Source organism: Drosophila montana, unplaced genomic scaffold (assembly GCF_035044405.1).
Source record: "Drosophila montana isolate Dmon_TW-CO22-7 unplaced genomic scaffold, ASM3504440v1 contig_3733_1, whole genome shotgun sequence".
Taxonomy (NCBI): Eukaryota; Metazoa; Arthropoda; class Insecta; order Diptera; family Drosophilidae; genus Drosophila; species Drosophila montana.
Genome location: NW_026998620.1, coordinates 11789851 through 11808841, shown reverse-complemented (window position 1 = coordinate 11808841; position 18991 = coordinate 11789851). Strand labels below are relative to the sequence as shown.

The window sequence follows — 18991 nt, the reverse complement described above, 5'->3', positions numbered from 1 at the left end:
ACTTATTCCCATTAATTGTTAACATTTATTGGCAATGGCTAATCGCAGCCAATCGCATTTTTTATTTAAATTTATAATTATCATAAAAAGTTTAATTGGTACACAATTTAATTGTAGCCATAAATTGTTAAGTCGCATAATTTTGTGTTCATTATGAGCAATTAGGTTTTTTTCTGGCCACATTTATAAAACCACACTAAAAAAATTAATAATAAATTTTAATTGACTGGGCAAATGCGTCATTAATCAATTCGTCAAATAATTTTGCCACTTTTGTAAGCTGTATTTAGTTTCATCTTTCTTTTGCCCCCCTTTAAGTATTTGTTATCTATTGTATAAGCAAATTTGACTTTTGGCAAACACAATAAAGTATTACAGCGGCTGACAGATGTGCTTCATAAAAGATATTTGAGCAAATATTTAGGCGCGTGTTTTTGAAGTGCGTTACGGAAATGAGAACAGCTTGATAAGATTACAGACTATCAACATTGCAATTTCGAGACATGCAATTCCCGTTATGATTAAACTCATGACGTGATCTCTCCGTGTGTCTGTGCGGTTGTGTGTGTGTGTTAATTAAAATTACAAATATTGTGATTGTACACGCCTCATAAATTAAACATGAGGCCAACTAAGGGCTGCGCTTAGTTGTTCGCCAACTTGTACAGCAAGAGACGCTTATAAATATTTGCAGCAAACAGAACGAGTGTTAAATATGCTAAGAAAATGCAAAAATAATAAATATATATGCATACATATATATTAATAAACCTACATAGTGCCTTGTGATGTTACAAAAAAAAATGCAGCAAACAACTTCAACTGATTACGTATCTGAACAATGTCTGGGCGGTGTGGCAATAAAATGGGCACCGTGCAAAAACAATACGGCAGAAATATTGTGACTTAAGATTTACAGCTTCACTTGGGTTTTTCTCTGCTCGAAAGTCACAACGCATTTTAAAAAGAACCAATATATACATATAATATATTTATTTTCTTAGACTTGTCTCAGCTAGCTGGTAAAATACCCAACTAAAATTACTAATTCATTAAAAATCAAGGTTATAACCAGGTGTTTTAAAAGGCAGCCGATAGCCCGAATTGAACCATATTAAAAAGCTATCTTTAAATTTTAATTTGTTTTATTGTGCGCTGGAATCGGTCAGATATAAAAGAGGACTTTAAAAAGCACAGCTAAAAATGTAATTTTTATACAGTCGAATCTAAGTCAAAATTTACTAGAATATAATGTCGTATAATCTGACCTAAGTCAAAAATTTGCTAGAAGATATTCTAGTTAATAATATCAGAAGTTTTCTTATAAAGTTCAACTTTCAGCTTTGTCGTGCTTGAAATGGGAAAAAATGTGACTAATCATGATGCGAGCCAAAGCCTGGGAATATACCTGATTCAGAAAATAAAACCTTAAAGCAAAATGTGAATCGAACAATTTATCTAAATTTTTTCTGGGTTCTGCAGTCATGTCTACTATATCATAGTGCATGTTAGCCCAACAGGAAGTCAGTTAAAATTCGTTTAAAAAGAATGCAAAATGAAATTATTATTTACTTGCGCCAACTGTCACTTGTGTAGATGTTTACATGCTTAGTAGCAGATCTTACTGAAAGCTAATATATCTTAGCGCATGTTTGTCTAGCAGGAGGTCAAGCGATAAGCTAACCAACTGTTTGCTCTAGAAAATGCCAAAAACAAAGTTACCAAAAACTCAAACAGAACCTTCAACAATGCGTCAGTTGATGCTACAAATAATCTGGCCAGATTCTAACGATATAAAAGCTGCGCGTTTGTTGTTTATTTGCATAGCAGATGCTAAAAGCAATTCAAGATCCACACACAGAGTTCTAGGTCTGTGGGTATAAAAATGTTTATTCCAGCGTGGTGTTAAAGGCTTAGAGACAATTGAAATTAACTTGACTACAGGCCACGTGATAATGCAAATTTGTGTACATTTGGCAGCACCTTGTGTCATTTAACAATTGTAAATGTGCTGCATAAATTTCATAGTTTAACCAGAGCTATTGTGCTGTCTCGTCTCACGTGAAGCGGCTCAACGACATGCAATCAACTCAACTCAACTCAATTCAAAAAAAAAAAATGGCTAAAACGCTGTTGGCCACATTACGCATACGCCCTGTCGCCCCGTCGCCGTAGTGGCGTGCATTGAACCCCGCTTTGGATGTTTCAATGTAATTTCCGTAAGCTATATACAAAGTGCATAGTGTTTAGCATATTGATTAGCTGGCCCATCAAAGTTAATAGCCCAAATGTCAGAGCTGTACGTACTGTTTGTTATAGCAAATATTCCTGTGTCTAAATATCGGAATATTTATTTATTTTTATTGTTGTTTTTTTTTTTTTATCAGTGGCCCATTAATGGCTTGGCAGCTGTCGCTGCTGCGCGTCGTTTGTTTTCATTTTTGTTATTTTTTTTCCGCTATCACTCAAAATTGATTTGCTAACTCATGTTGCTTGTTGGCAATTCATTAGCACGATATTTGTGTGCTCATAAATTGGCTGAATAAGCGCGGCTTAGCGCCATTTAGCACTCGGGCTGTTCAAAGCGAACGCGGCTGGCATTAAAACTAGCCAACTGGCCTAATCAAATTTGGCTAATTTTATCAGGAAATTACGTTAATATAATAAACAAAATAATTTTTAACAATTTGTGATCCCAACAAATGGCAACACGCATTTAACTTTCATTACGTTCTTTTTTATTTTTTGTTTATTTTTTTTTTGGCACATTTGTTTTTATTTTTTTTTCTTAATGTCCCAGAGCAATGGAATTAGCAGCGATTCTGATGATTTACAAGCCAGGCAAACCAGAAGTTGATCCTGAGTCGTATCGGCTAATAATTCTCTTCCCTCCCTGTCTAAATTTTGGGAGAGGACTATTGTCAATCGGATTACTGCCATTATAAGCCAATGCATTATCTTGCCGGATCACCAATTCGGCTTTCGAGAGGGACGCGGCAATGTGCAACAGATCCACAGATTGGTGAAGCACATAATGCAGGCTTTTGACGACCTGGAGTTCTCCAACGTTGTCTTCATTGATTGTGTCTTCATTGTGGCACGATGGATTACCGTGCAAACTAAAAAACCTTTTACCTGCACCCTATGACCTTTCAAGGTCATATCTGGAAGGAGAGCAGGAGTGCCGCCGGGCAGTGTTCTTGGTCCGCTGCTCTTTTCCTTGTATACTTCGGATATACCCAGCCCTACCTCTCAACATATGGAAGCTCCGACTAAGGCTATTATTGCGACATATGCAGATGACATCGCAGTCGCTTATAATTCCAAAAGTCGCGTAGAAGCAAGTAATGGACTACAGGGGTATCTTAATACCCTAGCAGCTTGGTGAAAACGGTGGAATTTGAAGGCTAACCCGCTCAAAACAATAAACCCATGTTTCACGCTCAAAGGGCTGATGCATGCCACTCCAATCCAGCTAGAGGGAGTTACCCTGGAGCAGCTGTCACAAGCTAAGTATCTCGGCATCACCCTGGACTAGCGCCTTACCTTTGGGCCACACCTAAAAGCTACGGTAAAAAAATGTTGTCACAGATTGCAACAACTGCGATGGCTTAACAATAAAAGAAGCACCTTGCCGCTGAGATGCAAAGGAGCTGTATACGTGCACTGTATTTTGCCGATATGGCTTTATGGAGTGCAGATTTGGGGGATTGCAACCAAATCCAATTGTAAACGTATACAGGTATTGCAGAATCGGGTACTACGCAGATAACCAACTGCCAACTGTCGACTTAAACGACAAGGTTTTGCCAAGACGATTGGATGTCAGTAAGACTACCTGCATTTAAAATCCTCACACTGGGCGTTATGGGGTTCGGTTCTGAATTACATTTTCCATCCATGTGTTGTTAAGGTACTTAATTATGATTGTACAGGTTCTACACTTAATAAAAAAAAATTGCATTATGGTTTGGGCGAAATGAGTCTTACATTTGATTCAACCAAACAATTAGGGGTGTTCATTAATTAAGATATTTAAAAACACAGCTTTGTGTTTATTATAATATGCCACAAAAATGTTTAATAATTTGCTATTTTTTATAGTTCGGACTAAATTGAATTGAATCAATAATCAAATAAATGCAAAACTACAGCAATATTCTTTCGTATATAATATAATATACAAAATCGTTTTTACTAATTTAACTTTTAACTGTTGCTTTTTATTGGCACTGACAACTTTTTTTTATGGCTGGGGCGAAATGAGGTTTACATTAGATCCAAACAAACAAACAGGGGTGTTCAGTGTTTAAGAAAATGCAAAGCACACAACTGGTTGTATACGTAACAAAGAACTCGCATCGGTTCAATGAACTCTAATCTTGACTTGTCGCAATGCAAGTCAGAAAACTTGTTGCGAAAACCTTCCGTTCGGCAAATGTTGCACTCATTTGTCAATGAGGCTGACTACCCATAATGCGCCATGGTAAAAATATACTCGGGTATCCAGTTTTTGCTCTTTTCAGCTGTCGCCAATTGGGTTCAGTCATGTGATCGAATGAATTCAGCAGCAATTGCGGCCAACGGGGATGCACAGTGATACAAAGATTGTAAACAACGCGAGGCTGATGATTATGAATGGTCGTTAAGGCCAGACAGTGTTTGGGCCAATATTTCGGCGCTCTGCTGACGCATTCGTTTAAATTTGTGAGAAAAAAATAATAAAAAAAAAAACTGCAAAAGTAATATGTTTAGACCTGAGCATTTGCCATTAGTTAAACGCAGCCGACGAAAGCAACCGGAACAGCTCTACGGCATTTGGTTAATAATTCGCATTTATTATTGTCGCTGCCATTGAACTTGGTCCAAGCTGTAGACCCTGACACGCATTTCGGGCCTTAAATAATGTAAGGTGTCACAGTGTGGTGTGCGATTTCCTCAAAGCCTACGCCTCGCCCGGGGGTTGCATAACACAATCATCGATTGCATTGAGATACGCATTTAAGCCGAGTTAAATATGTCTATCCGATATTGTTATAGACAGCCGGTGAGTCACGTGAAGCCTCGCGACAACTAATTTACATGCCTCAATGCATTCCACTGCACTCGAGCGAATGCTGGCTTCGATTGCATAACCCGCAATCTGTAGGCCTAGTTGATGCCATTGTGATAAGTATTTATGCATGTTGATATTGTTCGAATTAATCGCCAGCTCAATTAACAGTTTTATTTGACTCGCTAACTTGGTCGTGTTCATGATTGCGATTATAATGATCAGCTGACTTGGCGCTCTGTTGGCACAATTGTTTGTGTTTACTGGAGTTACAGTTACTTTTGTCCGGCGTTACGTGGACCCCATAAATAGTACGCAAATATGCGGCTGAAGTGCATACAAATTGTCTGCCAGCGCAGCTCCCATCGATGGACCTTGTGATGACAGATACTTATCAGTTGCATGCCCCATCAACCGCCCGTGTGCCACTTACATATCAAGGGCCCTAATTTGGGCTTTATGATCTTTTACGGCGGCACTATAAAATGACATTTTCGGGCTAAACATATATATTTGGCCCATTGCCGTTTTGATGAATCTGCTAATTGCTGTGAGAAATTTCTCGACTGCTTTCAATTTCGAGCTGCGACTTTGACGCTGGGCATGAGAAATATAATTAGCATCACGCCAACGAAATTGCAATTAAATGTATTTTATTGCGAATTGTTTTTAGTGATTCGCAGTTAGATATGCACATTTAATTGTTATTCAATATTTAATTTGCGCCTCTCACTCACTTAGTCCGCGGCACGGCCAACGCGTCGTATGAGCTACGTAATCTGACCGCACGAAAGTTGCGAATACGTGAAAATATAATAAAATATATAGTGCTTTTAATAAATCACAATGCGGCTGTGACTGTGAATGCCCGTAAGTTTAAAAGCACATTTCTACAGCCCTATGCGATGCATATTCATGTATGTACATTCACAAAGTGCTCAGACAGCATTCAAAAAGTATTCGAAAAGTATTTCAGCAATGCCATAATTAGGGTTAATAACTTGCGAAGCAGTCAACAATGATTCGCATTTTGTCAATTTGTCTAAATTGATTTGTTATATAAGTTGTTTTTATAGACATACAGCATATGTTCACATTAGCCACAGTTACCTGTTTGGTTAGTTCTAGAGAGATTTCCCTTTTTTCACAAGCCAAAATATTTTTCGCTTTGATTTCCATACTGCTTAAAATTTTACCCATAAATTTGCAATTTTGAGCCAATCATGACTTCGGCATGATTCAAATGCCATTTGTTGTTTGCCAGATTTGTAAAGGGTATTATAATATTGTTATTAATTGTGTAACGCCAAGAAGGACACGTCTTCGACTCCGTAAGGTATATATGTATATTCTTGAGTCAAGTCGATTTAATCAAGTCCGTCTGTTTGTTTCTTGGCAAACTTTTGCGGGCAGTTAATATATCGGAATCGGGCGGAACGGGGCAATAAATCATATAGCTGCCGATCGAAAATTAAGTTCCTTTTTTGGCTTTCAAGTTGCCTTAATCAAACTTTGCACTTACGCGTTTTACCAGGCTCCTTATATATGAGCAAAATCTTATCACCATTGGACTACTTAATCTATGATATAGCGGTCAATAAATGAGTTTTTGTTTTAAAAGTTATCTTGACCGAAATTCAAACTCTGCAAAGCCGTATTACCTGGGACTTCCATATCATATCGCTGCCATGGGAAAACCCGGTCGGAAATAAAGCAATGCAATGGCATATGTATGCCTACAAGAGTATTTAATCTTCGGTGTGCAGGAAGCAGTGCTGCTTTCTTGTTTTTAGTGCGAAATGTTTTTCGCTTTAATTAATTTCCATATTGTTTAAAAATTAAGCAGTAAATTTGAAACATTTCCTGAAGCAGCTCTATTATAATTATGAGAAAATAGTGTATTTTGCATTCGGCATGATATAATCAGCAGACACATTTTGTTGATTGTTTTTATGTTTTTTTGTTTTGCGTTCGCATTCGTTATTTTAAAGATTTCTCATGTTTTGCTTCAACGCCACTTTTATCAGGCGTTCAACACGTGCTTTCCAAGCTTGGCTGCTGCTCTTCAAAGTGTGTAAGTGTGTGTGTGTGTGTGTGTGTGTGGGTGTGTGTGTGTGTTGTCTGTTTAGATGTGTGCGGGTCTGCGTGCTTTTTATTATATTTGATTGATTGCCTGCTTGGGGTTATTTATCTAAAAAAAATTGTAGGTTACAAATTAACGTATTTTTCCATTTATAATTATATGATTATTGTAAAGGCAGTTCCCGACAAAAGTTCAAAAATATTCTTTCCAGCATTTCCCCCAACACAATTTATCATTGCTCAGCCTACACACGACCTGCATAAGTTAATACGTTTAGCATTGAGGAAAACCCCATCGAGAAACCCCCGCAATCTAGTTGCTATATTAAGCAGGTCGTGAATTCTGCAAACTAATTAATCTTTTTGCATGCAAATGCAATAATTCCAAACCGAGTTCGATATACGGAAGAATCAATTTAACGCTTCGGTCGAGCGAATCGAGTCATCATCAGCAAGCGACATCGTTGGCTAAATAATATTATATTATTCATATATTAAAACGAAATATTAAACATTTCCTGTCTTAGCTGATAGACAGGGTTCGCTTTTTGCATTATGTTGATTAGCTTGCCTAAAAAAAAAGCCTTTATCTTAGCCATATTCACAACTGATTTATAGCGGCCGCACTTCAAAGCTGATTTATTTACGGTTGCAATGTGTGCTTTATGATGTTGGCGCCGCCATCGCCGCCGCCGCCGCCGCCACCCCCACACCTGCTACTGATTAATTTCCCCTCGCGATTTCCAGTGCTGTACAATTTATCAAGTGGTATTTTAATAGGGCACTTATTGAAGGGCTATTAATGACTTTTCGTAAATGGGAGCTTTTAATATATTCAATTTCACGGACATAAGTGAAAAGGTTTTGTTCAGTTTATTTACCTGGTGTTCAGGTGTTAAACGTTATTTCAAAATATTAACAACTATTTGTCAAATATGCTATTATTTTCTTTAGCCATTATTGGTGCCCATGCTATAAAATTTCCTATTTATTTACTATACGGAATTTTTAAGATTAAATATGATTGTTTATAGCGTACAAAAGTTCTTTTCTTTTTGCTCGGATTGCACTAGCATTCTCCCAACCTATTAAGTTCTTAATTTATTTATGTATTTAATTGTCATCTAATACCGACATTCCTCACAGAATGGTATTTAAAAAATTAATAATATACATTTCAAGAATGCCAAGAGCTCTCCGATATGTGTGTTTATTATTTTTTAAGTTATGGCCCCTACAGCTGGACTTTCAGGCCAATTGAGCGTTGCGAACAATCATGTGACTCTGCTGTGAAATCGTTTACAATCGCGTTCAGCTCAGTGGGATTTGCATTGTTGTTGTTGTGCCCAGCCAGCACGTGCATGTATGAAACTTGAAAAGCCTGATTTTCCCTAAAATGATGCCAGCACCAGTTTACTGGTCGACCTGCTGGGAACCCCCCCACGGGCTGGTGAGGTTACAAGACGCACACCACATTCAGAAGAGGCCTCAATTAACATTTCTTCGGATTGGATCTGTTACACGATACTCGGCGACCCAGCACTCGAGAGACCCCCAGACCACAGACGAAAAGTACCCAGACACAAGCCGGTTTTTTTTGTGTTTTTTTTTTTGTTTTTGTTGCTCTAACGAAAGCCGGCGGTTGGTCTCGAATATCATCGCTGCTGCTGCTGCTGCTGCCGCTGCTGCCGCTGCTGGGCGGCGACTGCCGGGTGACACGAGCGGATTGCCACTCGCGACTCGCACCTATTTATAATCAGTTCCCAATCGCTCGGCGCTCCAAACGACGGCTACAGTTGCGCGCTGCTGCTGCTGTTGATGTTACCTCCGCTTCTGGCTCGATCTCGATCTCGATTTCGTTTCATTCCCGCACTTAACGCGCTCGCGAATAGTTTGGCTTTCGGTATTCGGTTTTGATTCCGTGTTTGGGCCCGGCAAGAAGTGAAGTGGTTGGTGCCAGTGACAGTGACAGTGCCAATGAGATGAAGCCGTAGATGAAGCCATCGCTGACAAAGCCAAATAGAAGCAAAACAAAACAAAAAATATATAAATAACAAAGCGCAATAAATACCAAATACTCGAACTTTCAGCGCCACATAAGTGTTTTGTGTGTGTGTGTGTTACGTCGACGACGTCATTTGAGATGACAGCCAAAGATACGGGGCATGTGAATGGTGCCTTCAATGGCGCTGATGTATCCGTGGATATACCCACCAATACGCTGTACCACACGTCACGCGACTGTATCGTGCAGCAGGAGGAGGAGCAAGCGCTGTCGGGCGGCTGGAAGGACTGTTGCCGCAGCACCTGGGCGAATATATTTCGTCGGAAAACGCTGGAGAAACGATTCCCCATATTCGTCTGGCTGCCACAGTACAAAAAGGATTATATCTTTGGCGACATTGTCGCCGGCATTTCGGTGGCCCTTACTGTGATACCGCAGGCACTGGCCTATGCGGGCATTGCTGGCCTGGATCTGCAATATGGCCTGTACTCCTGTTTTCTGGGCTGCTTCATATATATATTCATTGGCTCCAGCAAGGATGTGCCCATTGGTCCGACGGCGATTTCGGCGCTGCTCTCGTTTCAAATTGCCGGCGGCAGTTGGCAAATGGCCACGTTGCTCACCTTTCTCACTGGCCTCATTGAAATACTGATGGGCGTTTTTCGGCTCGGTTTTCTCATTGACTTTGTCTCGGGACCGGTGGGTGCGGGCTTCACCAGCGCCGTTTCGCTGATCATCTTCAGCTCACAGATGAAGGATCTGCTGGGCATTAGCACCAGCGGCAACACCTTTCTCCAAGTGTGGATAAGTATTATCAATGACATACACAACATCAGCTGGCCGGACTTTGGACTGGGCCTCATCTGTATTGCAATGCTGCTCAGCCTACGTGCCCTGGCCAGCTGCAGTGTGGGACCCAAGCAGGACAAGTCCACCTGCCAAAAGCTGCTCACGGGCATCTTCTGGACGGTGGGCACATCACGCAATGCGCTGCTAGTTTGCGGCACCGCAGCGCTCGGCTACTGGCTGTCCGTCAGTGGCAACGAGGAGCTGGTGCGCACCGTTGGCTTTGTGCCCAAGGGCCTGCCACATTTTCAATCGCCGCCATTCCACATGGACGCTATGCTCAACGAGACGAGTGGCGAGGTGCTGCAGGAGGCGCAGAGCTTCTGGGAAATGGTCAGCACGCTCGGCTCCGGCTTGATTGTCGTGCCGCTGATAGCACTGCTCGAGACGATGGCTGTGGTGCAGGCATTTGGTAGGTTATTTGCCCTTATTCATGTTTAGTTCCCTTTATTAAATTGGCAACTACTTTTTGACTGATGTACAGCGGATGGCAAGCCGACGGATGCCACCCAGGAGCTGATTGCCTCGGGCATTTGCAATGTGGCCAACTCCTTTGTGCAGGGCCTGCGCAGCAATGGCGGCTTGGCGCGTGGCGCCATTCTCAATGCTAGCGGTGTACGCACCCAGCTATCCAATCTCTACACCAGCGTCATAGTCATCATTGCGCTGCTCTACCTCACGCCCTGCTTCTACTATATACCCAAGGCGGCGCTGGCAGCCATTATCATAGCTGCGGTCGTGTTCATGGTGCAGTATCGCGTCATCAAGCCCATGTGGCATAGCAAGAGTGAGTAGCCACACGCGGACAGACCGAACCTGAACCACAATTTGACTCCTGCTCCTCTGCTCTCCTCTCTATAGAAACGGACTTAATACCTGGCTTGGGCGCCTTCTTTGCCTGTCTGGTAATGCCACTGCAGCTGGGCATCCTGGTGGGCATTGGCATCAATGTGATCTTCATTCTGTACCAGGCGGCGCGTCCCAAGCTGCGCATTGAAACGCTCAGCGTAAGTAACCAGATGATGTGCTTTCCTTCACGCCTCCCTAACCGAATCTCCAATCATTTGCAGAGTCCCGATGGGCAGCGTTATCTAATGCTAACGCCGGATCGCTGCCTCATCTTTCCGTCCATGGAGTTTGTGCGCAAGGTGATTAACAAACAGGGCGTCAAGTCGACGCTGCCGGTTGTCATCGATTGTACGCATATCTATGGAGCTGACTTCACTGCCGCCAAGGTCATATCGACTATGGTCATGGATTTTGCACAGCGTCAGCAGCCGCTGTTCTTTTACAATCTGCAGCCGCGTGTCGCTCAGGTATTTGAGGGCCTAAGCAAAGATCTGGTGGTTATATACGATATTAGCACACTGCATGCCAAACTGGGCGAGAAGACGACATAGCCTCGATTAGTCTTAGATTAATTTAAGTCTTTGTATTTATTTCACAAAAACTCTGCTAGATTAATTTTGAATGCTTTGGCAAGGCCAGCGACTTGTTTCGCTCTTTATAGGCAAAAAAATATTATAATGAAAAGAAGAAGTAGAAGAAGAGAAAAAAAATACGAAAGAAACCCACGCATAAGTCACCAACATCATTATCAACAGTCCAGCCAAATAGTCAAATATTATTTTCCGTAAATTTAATTAGCATTTAAGTTGAAGCAATCCTTCATTATTTATTCGCTTGTGAATTTGATTTCTGGCAAAATGCTGTGAATTTTGTTGAACAAAATCCAAATTTTTGCACCTCATTGTTATCTATCCTGATTGCTGTGCATAGTATTAAACAATTATACCTATACTTAAATATAACATACAAATATTGAAATACTTGAAGTTGTTATTTGCAACAATCTATGTGGCACATCAGCTTTCACTAGCATTTGGTTGCTGTTTCCATATTTAAACTTCGCCTGGCTTACAATATATCTTATCAGCTATTTGCACAGATTTAAGACTTTCCCAATAATAATTGACGCGGCGTGATTTCACATTGATCAACCCAGCCAATTTATTGACGAACCATGAAAAGCCCGGGCAATGCATTATTCACGATTAGATAATACCTTTTAACTCCCACATACGTATGTGCGAAATTTCTGTTTGTGAATAACTCAAACCTATTAAGTCGTGAGCACTTAAAATTGTATATAGTGTCTGACTGTTGCGTCATTGAAGTGAACTATATGGAAGCGGTAATGGGCATGCCTAAGTCATGGAAGAGCGTGTTCTATAGCTGCGCTCCTAAGTTCTTATTTGCGAAAATTAGAACAAATTGTTTCTGGTTCTTTTAACTTTGGCAACAACTTTTGTTTGGCACGAAATCAACATTTAATTAATTGTTTGTAAAAAAAATGTATAAAGGAAACATAGAATATTCAAAACCCATACACCTTCAAATTTGTACGTAGTATTAAAACTTTTAGGCAAAAACTGTAACATACTTTGTGGCTGTTTAAGAAAATAGTCTTACAATTATCTTGGGGTTCGGCTTAGTATGCAGCTAACTTACATTTAAGTGAGCAAGAGACAAATTATTCGTCGTATAAAACCAATTTTAAATAATGATTTTGTTAGCTTTTTAGATAAAAAATCATATTTAAATAGTCTAGTATTGTTGGCGTTGTTCATTTATTCATGCGAATTATCTATATAACAGAAATTCACGTTTTTCTAGTACGGAAAACAAACATATTTAATTGTTTATTTGTGACCCCTTTGAATAGGAAATCTGGATTATTTGCAAAGAGCTCAACAACGAGCTAACTTCAGGAATGTGACAGGAATCACACAGTGCAAACGTTTTCCAACACTGACATTAAAAACTGCCGTCTCATATAAACAATAATCATAAAAGCATACAAAGCGACGACAAACGGCTCGTGCACAGCTTTTTATTCATTTTGAGAAAATTTTGTAAGAAAAACATTTTAAAATGTCAGTGCCGGTGAGTATTTAAAAAGGAATTTGAATATATACCATTATGATTATTGAAAAATGCAGATGGAAATTGAAGGTGCCAAGCAGCCACCTAATGATAAGCTGGGGGACGGGCTCAGCTCATTTTTTGAGCAAAAAATCGCCGAATTGCAGTTTATAGTCTCCGAGAAGCAGCGTAATCTACAGCGTCTGGAGGCTCAGCGGAATGAGCTGAATTCGAAAGGTAAGCGAAATAATTGAGGAGCTGCCAGTGCCAAATACCCTTTAATCCCCTGCTGCAGTGCGTATGCTGCGCGAGGAGCTGCAGCTGTTGCAGGAGCAGGGCAGCTACGTTGGCGAGGTTGTCAAGCCGATTGATAAGAAAAAGGTGTTGGTTAAGGTGCATCACGATGGCAAATACGTTGTCGATGTGGAGAAGAATATTGACATCAACGACGTGACCACCAATAGCCGTGTGGCCCTGCGGCACGATAGCTATACTCTGCACAAGATTTTGCCAAACAAGGTCGATCCACTTGTCTCGCTGATGATGGTCGAAAAGGTGCCTGACTCCACCTATGAAATGGTGGGCGGTCTGTCCAAGCAAATCACGGAAATCAAGGAAGTCATTGAGCTGCCCATCAAGCATCCCGAGCTGTTCGATGCCTTGGGCATTGCCCAGCCCAAGGGCGTGCTGCTGTATGGACCACCTGGCACTGGGAAGACTCTGCTGGCCCGCGCCGTCGCCCATCACACCGAATGCACATTCATACGCGTCTCCGGCTCGGAGCTGGTGCAGAAATACATTGGTGAGGGTTCACGCATGGTGCGTGAGCTGTTTGTCATGGCCCGGGAGCATGCGCCATCCATCATATTCATGGACGAGATTGATTCAATTGGCTCGGCACGTTTGGAGTCCGGCAGGGGCGCCGATTCGGAAGTGCAGCGCACAATGCTGGAGCTGCTCAACCAGCTGGACGGCTTTGAGGCTTCCAAGAACATAAAGGTAATTATGGCCACCAACCGCATCGATGTGCTCGACCAGGCACTGCTGCGTCCCGGTCGCATTGATCGTAAAATCGAGTTTCCGCCACCAAGCGAAGAGGCACGCGTTGATATTCTGCATATACATTCACGCAAAATGAATCTCACGCGAGGCATAAATCTTCGCAAGATTGCCGAGCTGATGCCAGGCGCTTCCGGCGCCGAGGTCAAAGGCGTTTGCACCGAGGCTGGCATGTACGCTCTGCGCGAGCGTCGTGTCCATGTCACCCAGGAGGACTTTGAAATGGCCGTTTCCAAGGTGATGCAGAAGGACTCTGAGCGTAATATGTCCATGAAGAAGTTCTGGAAGTAGTTTACGATTAAATCAATTAGCTTTATTATATATTCCATAATTATCCTAATAAACCACGTTGGCTGATTAATCATATTTGCATGTGCCGAACAACCTTAAACATTATGTAATATTTCACACTTATTTAATACTCAGCAATATATTTTTGCCGATTCAAATTATTTAAAGATTTATAATTGTGCTTCTGGCTATCTGATTCTATAGCTGAGATAACTTGATATCAATACTCTGTATGCAATAATTTATTTTCTATCATTATCGTTTATATATAAATTTTGGTTTTAAATTACCAACCTAATATTACACATACCTTCAACATGTTTTCCTATTACATAAGTTATGATTATATGAACTAGTTTCGGTTTTATAACCCTAACTTCAATAGTTTTTGAAATCCACGAATTCAGATAATAGGAAAAATGGATGGATGAAAGAGCAGGGGTATATCGGCTAGACTGATTTAACTGATGAATTATAAATGGAGGTTTATGAGTAGCGTGAGAATTAAATCATGACACACTCATAACTAGGCCGAAATTTTCGCCTGGTTGGCCTTTAAGAAGAGTTGCTTTTACACCTGTTGCATGTATCTAAACTAATAATTTAAACGAGGAAGCAAGCACGTGTATACTATCTAAACATTTAAACTATGTTGTCTTGATTATTGGCAAAAACTATTTTATTTCCGATCCCCTTCAGGCTTGGCGAAATATCACCTAAGCCAAATGTGTTGTAATAAAAATGTATGCTATTTTTGATTCAATACAACAAACATAAAAAAAAAATTCTTTTCAAAGATCTACGCAAACCTTGATTAAACACAACTCGCCTGAGTGGAAAAATATGGCTTTACGAGCGAAAGTATGTGTGTGTGTCAAATGTACGTATTTCTGATTGTAGGGTATGTAATATGTTTCTATCCATGTAGGCTCTAATATACCAAACGCAGAACAAGTTTACATCCCGCTGAGCTTCAGATTAAAATTAGCGTATGCCTGAATATCGCCCTACTACTCATGAATTCAAGCAGGGGCCTCATGTGTTCGGGCTTTGTTAAGAAATAGTTTAATAAAAAACTGTGTTGCAAATCACACTTAATTTTGTATGTACATATGTGTGTTTGAGAACACATAGGAAAATAGGAGTTTTTTTTAAATGTTGCCTTCCTATGCGATTCTCATTTAGAGTAATTTTAAATATTGCCCTTCTATGCGATTCTCATGAGTTCAAGTGTGACATAACACATGTGTTGGCAATCCAATAAACTCTCTTCAACTCTTTTTTTGTCTCCCACTAAAATAATTTTCCGTGTGTATGTTAATCAGGTAGTTAAGCTTACATAAACTGCCTGACCTGGACACGTGCTACTTCCTTGTGCAAATACATTTGTACGTGTTTATATTATCTGGCAGATGTCATATTCAATATGTAGTTTTGAGCTGTTGCTTAAATCGTTGCAAAGCAATTAAAAAATGCGCTACCATCATCACGCGAGCAGCTTCAAATTACCCAATGGTCCAGCAAGAAAGCAATGACCCGGCCAGTTGTTGTTATTGTTGTTGTTTATGCTGCTGTTGTTTTTCGCCAACAAAGCGGAGCAATTTGCGTTGCATTGCAAACTCATAAAGTAAACGGGCAACGGGTTTGCACTTTCATTGCACACGACTCGAGCGGGTCGCCGCTGGAGACGCGCCCAACCCGACCGGCCACTTGGCTTATAAATGCCTGCCGCTTCCAGGCGCCCGCCGCCAATTGACAACGTGTGTTTACCGGATCTACAAGCGGGGGCTTTTGTTGCATTTCCGTTGTGGCAGCAACACGAAAGTAAAAGCGTTTTCCAACGAACCCGCCGATCGACTTTGAACCAACTAGTGTGGCATTCAAGCGCTGACCGCGCATTAGATACGTTTTGCCCGTGCACGACGCAGGACGTCCTCTCTGACAACGCGCACCACCCGAAACAGTCGTGTAAGTGTCCGCAGGGCAACGAGCAGCTCGAGATTTTGCAAGTGCAGTGTGCATATCTGTCAAATTGAGTGATTACTGTCTTTCAAAATGTTGCCACCAATTGCCACTGTCCAGTTTTGTTCGCCTGTGTTTGTGTGTCTGTGTGTGTGTTGCAAGGTGGCTCCAGTGGTGCTGGCCTTAAAAGTAAACTGGTTCTGCTCTCCCAATCGCTGCCAAAGCTGACTGACACAGTTAATCGCCAAGATGAAATTCTAGAATTTCTCTGATTGCATATAAGGAAAGCTTGTATTTGGCTTCCACATAACTCTGTTGCTAACTGTTTATTGGACTCTTTAATTACGTTTGGATTACAGCATCTGCAACATTTTGCAATCTAAGTCGGTTTCTTGTGTTTAAGATTAGATTTGTAAATTCAAGAAGAAAAGCTATCTGCCAGAAAAGCTATCTGCAGTATGATCTTTTTAGCAGTGGGCTTATGCGGGTCGCATTTCTGTCTAGGTTTCTCCCTTGACACTTGCAATTTTTTATTAACTTGATCAATTTTGCTAGCTAGCTATATTTTTGATTATGTTATATAGACAGTCTTCAAACCTTCAGCTGAAGCCTTTTTCCTAAAAGACTGATCTAAGTTAATTTTATTCGAATAATAAAACAAATGCCACAACGTTCCGGGTTCAAATCTGAACAAGGCTAAGCAATGCCTGAAATATTGTAGATCGAGCTATAAGTAGCAATCATTTTGTATATTGACCTCAGCGAGGTTACGTGAATTTAGTTACATGATTAAACAAAGACTTAGATTCAACGAACAGACTTTTTTTAAAGGTTAAAACCGTCAATAAATTTTCAAAAGCCGTTACCTCTACCGGTTTTTGGTAGTTAGGAAAACTGAGAGTTTGCCTTGAGGCACTCTTGGTCCAACCCCTCAACCAAACTTTCGATAAGCCATCAATAGGCTTGCCACAGGAACAGCGTGCACCTGCAGCAGCCACAGCTTCCTGTCTGCGCCATTCGATTATATAAAAAACTTTTGTTTCGTATTCACAGCAGCCGCCACGTTGCATATATACCGAAACTCTGGAGATGTCACTGATGTTGCATTTATTGTTGTTGCTGCTGCTGTTTGGTAAGTTTTGGGCGCACGATTTGCATATGAGCTGCTTTTCAATAGAGCTACTTTCGTTCCGGCCACACAGGTGAGGTGCCAGCATTTGGACGCAAGGTAAAACGAAAGGACGCCCATTACCATTTGAATGTGCCACCACCGCCGCCGCCGTTGCCACAAAAAACAGTAGCATCCGCTCAAACGGTTGTTATCGATCATGAGGTGCCGCCGTACGCATTTGAAGCCATCAACCATGATGAGTTTGAGGCGCCACAGCATCCCCAGCTGAGCGCACATTATGAGAATTCCGATTATATTTCGCACAGCGGTCACATCAGTGGCAGCAGCAGCGGTGGCAGCGGCAGCGGAGGTTACCTGGTGGACAATGGCCTGCGCAGCATTGCCAAGGGGTCAGCGGATCAGGCCAGCTCGGCCGTGGCCAGCCAGAATGCGGCCGGCAAGCAGGCCTCTTATGTGGCCAAGAGCACACTGGCTCAGGCAGCCGCTCAAGCAGCGGGCACAGCTGTTGCCGTACTGAAGGGCAGGGAGGTGCTGCTGCGCCGCCTGGAGGAGCAGATTGTTGAGGCACACAAGGCCGTGGAGTCTGAGCTCACCCAACTGCAGCAGGCCAAACGCTCCGCCAAGGCGGCGCAGTATGCCGCCCAGCAGGCGATCAACCATGTGAGCGTGCTAACTGCAGCGCTCAACAATGCACAGTCCGCCTCAGAGCTGGCCCAGAAGGCGGTCGCCGAGGCAGCCGCCGAGCTGTCATCACAAATCGATATGGTCGCTCAGGCCAAGAGCAAGCTGGAGCAGACCGAATCGCAGGCCTATGCGGCGCGTCTGGACTACGAGGAAACACGCGAGGCGGCCGAGAAGGCAACACTCTCCGCCCAGGAGGCGCATCTAAATGCCAACGATGCGGCGCTGCACGCCAACGTCGAGCTCAGCGAAGCGGTTCACATCCATGACAAGAGCGACCGCAATCTGGACGAGGAGTCGGCGCCGTCTACACGCAAGCGCAAGCGGTCGTAGGACAGGCCTCCACCTGAATGCCTAACGGTCTCTTGGCCACGGTCGGCGGTCGGCGTTTAACTTAAGTTTAACTCAAATATTTATTTTTTTTTGTCTGGCGTTTGGACAGTTACTTAATAAAATGAGATCCCTTTTAGGTTATACAATGGGCTGTATAGATTCATTGGAAGTGGAGCCAAACAAGCAGTCTGTAAGTATAATTTAGTTAGTAACTAATTTCAATTCAAATTCTAGTAGAAGAAAACTCACGTAGCTTAAGATTCGGGAACCATTAAAGCTTTGTAATTGAAGTGATATAAAAAAAACTTTGAAATTATTATTTTGATTAAATCACTTTTAACGCTCGCATTTGTTCTTAAAACTCTTTTTAAATTTTGCTATTGGAACACTTTAAAGTGAGATTAATCATATAGAACATTCAATCTATCTGTATATGCAATGCAAATGATCTTCCTCAAAGCTCCCAAGTGCTTTAAAAGCTCTTCGCATCTCTTTAAAAGCTCCAGCTTGTTGCGTACAAAACTTTAAATAAATCAAAGTTGGCAAGTTCTTTAAAATCTTTTTTCTTGGACTTACCGTGTGATGTAAGGTTCATCTAACATAACATTTTTGCAATGAATGA

The 18991-nt window shown here is 41.6% G+C and overlaps 3 protein-coding genes across 4 annotated transcripts; all 3 read left to right on the top strand.

The window, feature by feature from the left end:
- The first annotated feature begins 8901 nt into the window (after positions 1-8901).
- LOC135436050 (sodium-independent sulfate anion transporter) lies at positions 8902-11813 on the top strand. Its single transcript, XM_064693436.1, has 4 exons — positions 8902-10398; positions 10471-10773; positions 10848-10993; positions 11057-11813. The coding sequence occupies exons 1-4, from the start codon at positions 9279-9281 to the stop codon at positions 11384-11386; spliced, it is 1899 nt and encodes a 632-aa protein (XP_064549506.1). The 5' UTR covers positions 8902-9278; the 3' UTR covers positions 11387-11813.
- A 969-nt stretch (positions 11814-12782) lies between these two features.
- Rpt6R (Regulatory particle triple-A ATPase 6-related) lies at positions 12783-14361 on the top strand. Of its 2 annotated transcripts, none has more exons than XM_064693451.1 (3): positions 12783-12932; positions 12989-13148; positions 13207-14361. In XM_064693451.1, the coding sequence occupies exons 1-3, from the start codon at positions 12921-12923 to the stop codon at positions 14259-14261; spliced, it is 1227 nt and encodes a 408-aa protein (XP_064549521.1). In that variant the 5' UTR covers positions 12783-12920; the 3' UTR covers positions 14262-14361. The 2 variants fall into 2 exon arrangements, with proteins under 2 accessions (XP_064549521.1, XP_064549522.1); XM_064693452.1 differs by having other exon boundaries at positions 12807-12922.
- A 2665-nt stretch (positions 14362-17026) lies between these two features.
- LOC135436063 (uncharacterized) lies at positions 17027-18405 on the top strand. Its single transcript, XM_064693461.1, has 2 exons — positions 17027-17355; positions 17426-18405. The coding sequence occupies exons 1-2, from the start codon at positions 17313-17315 to the stop codon at positions 18367-18369; spliced, it is 987 nt and encodes a 328-aa protein (XP_064549531.1). The 5' UTR covers positions 17027-17312; the 3' UTR covers positions 18370-18405.
- The last annotated feature ends 586 nt before the right edge of the window (positions 18406-18991 follow it).

Excerpts from the sequence above, each read along its gene's own strand:
- LOC135436050 (XM_064693436.1), top strand. The coding sequence starts at position 9,279 with ATGACAGCCAAAGATACGGGGCATGTGAATGGTGCCTTCAATGGCGCT. Across the intron at positions 10,399-10,470 it reads GGCTGTGGTGCAGGCATTTG|CGGATGGCAAGCCGACGGAT; the intron begins GTAGGTTATTTG and ends ACTGATGTACAG. Across the intron at positions 10,994-11,056 it reads TGCGCATTGAAACGCTCAGC|AGTCCCGATGGGCAGCGTTA; the intron begins GTAAGTAACCAG and ends AATCATTTGCAG.
- Rpt6R (XM_064693451.1), top strand. Across the intron at positions 13,149-13,206 it reads GAATGAGCTGAATTCGAAAG|TGCGTATGCTGCGCGAGGAG; the intron begins GTAAGCGAAATA and ends CCCCTGCTGCAG.
- LOC135436063 (XM_064693461.1), top strand. The coding sequence starts at position 17,313 with ATGTCACTGATGTTGCATTTATTGTTGTTGCTGCTGCTGTTTG. Across the intron at positions 17,356-17,425 it reads GTTGTTGCTGCTGCTGTTTG|GTGAGGTGCCAGCATTTGGA; the intron begins GTAAGTTTTGGG and ends CCGGCCACACAG.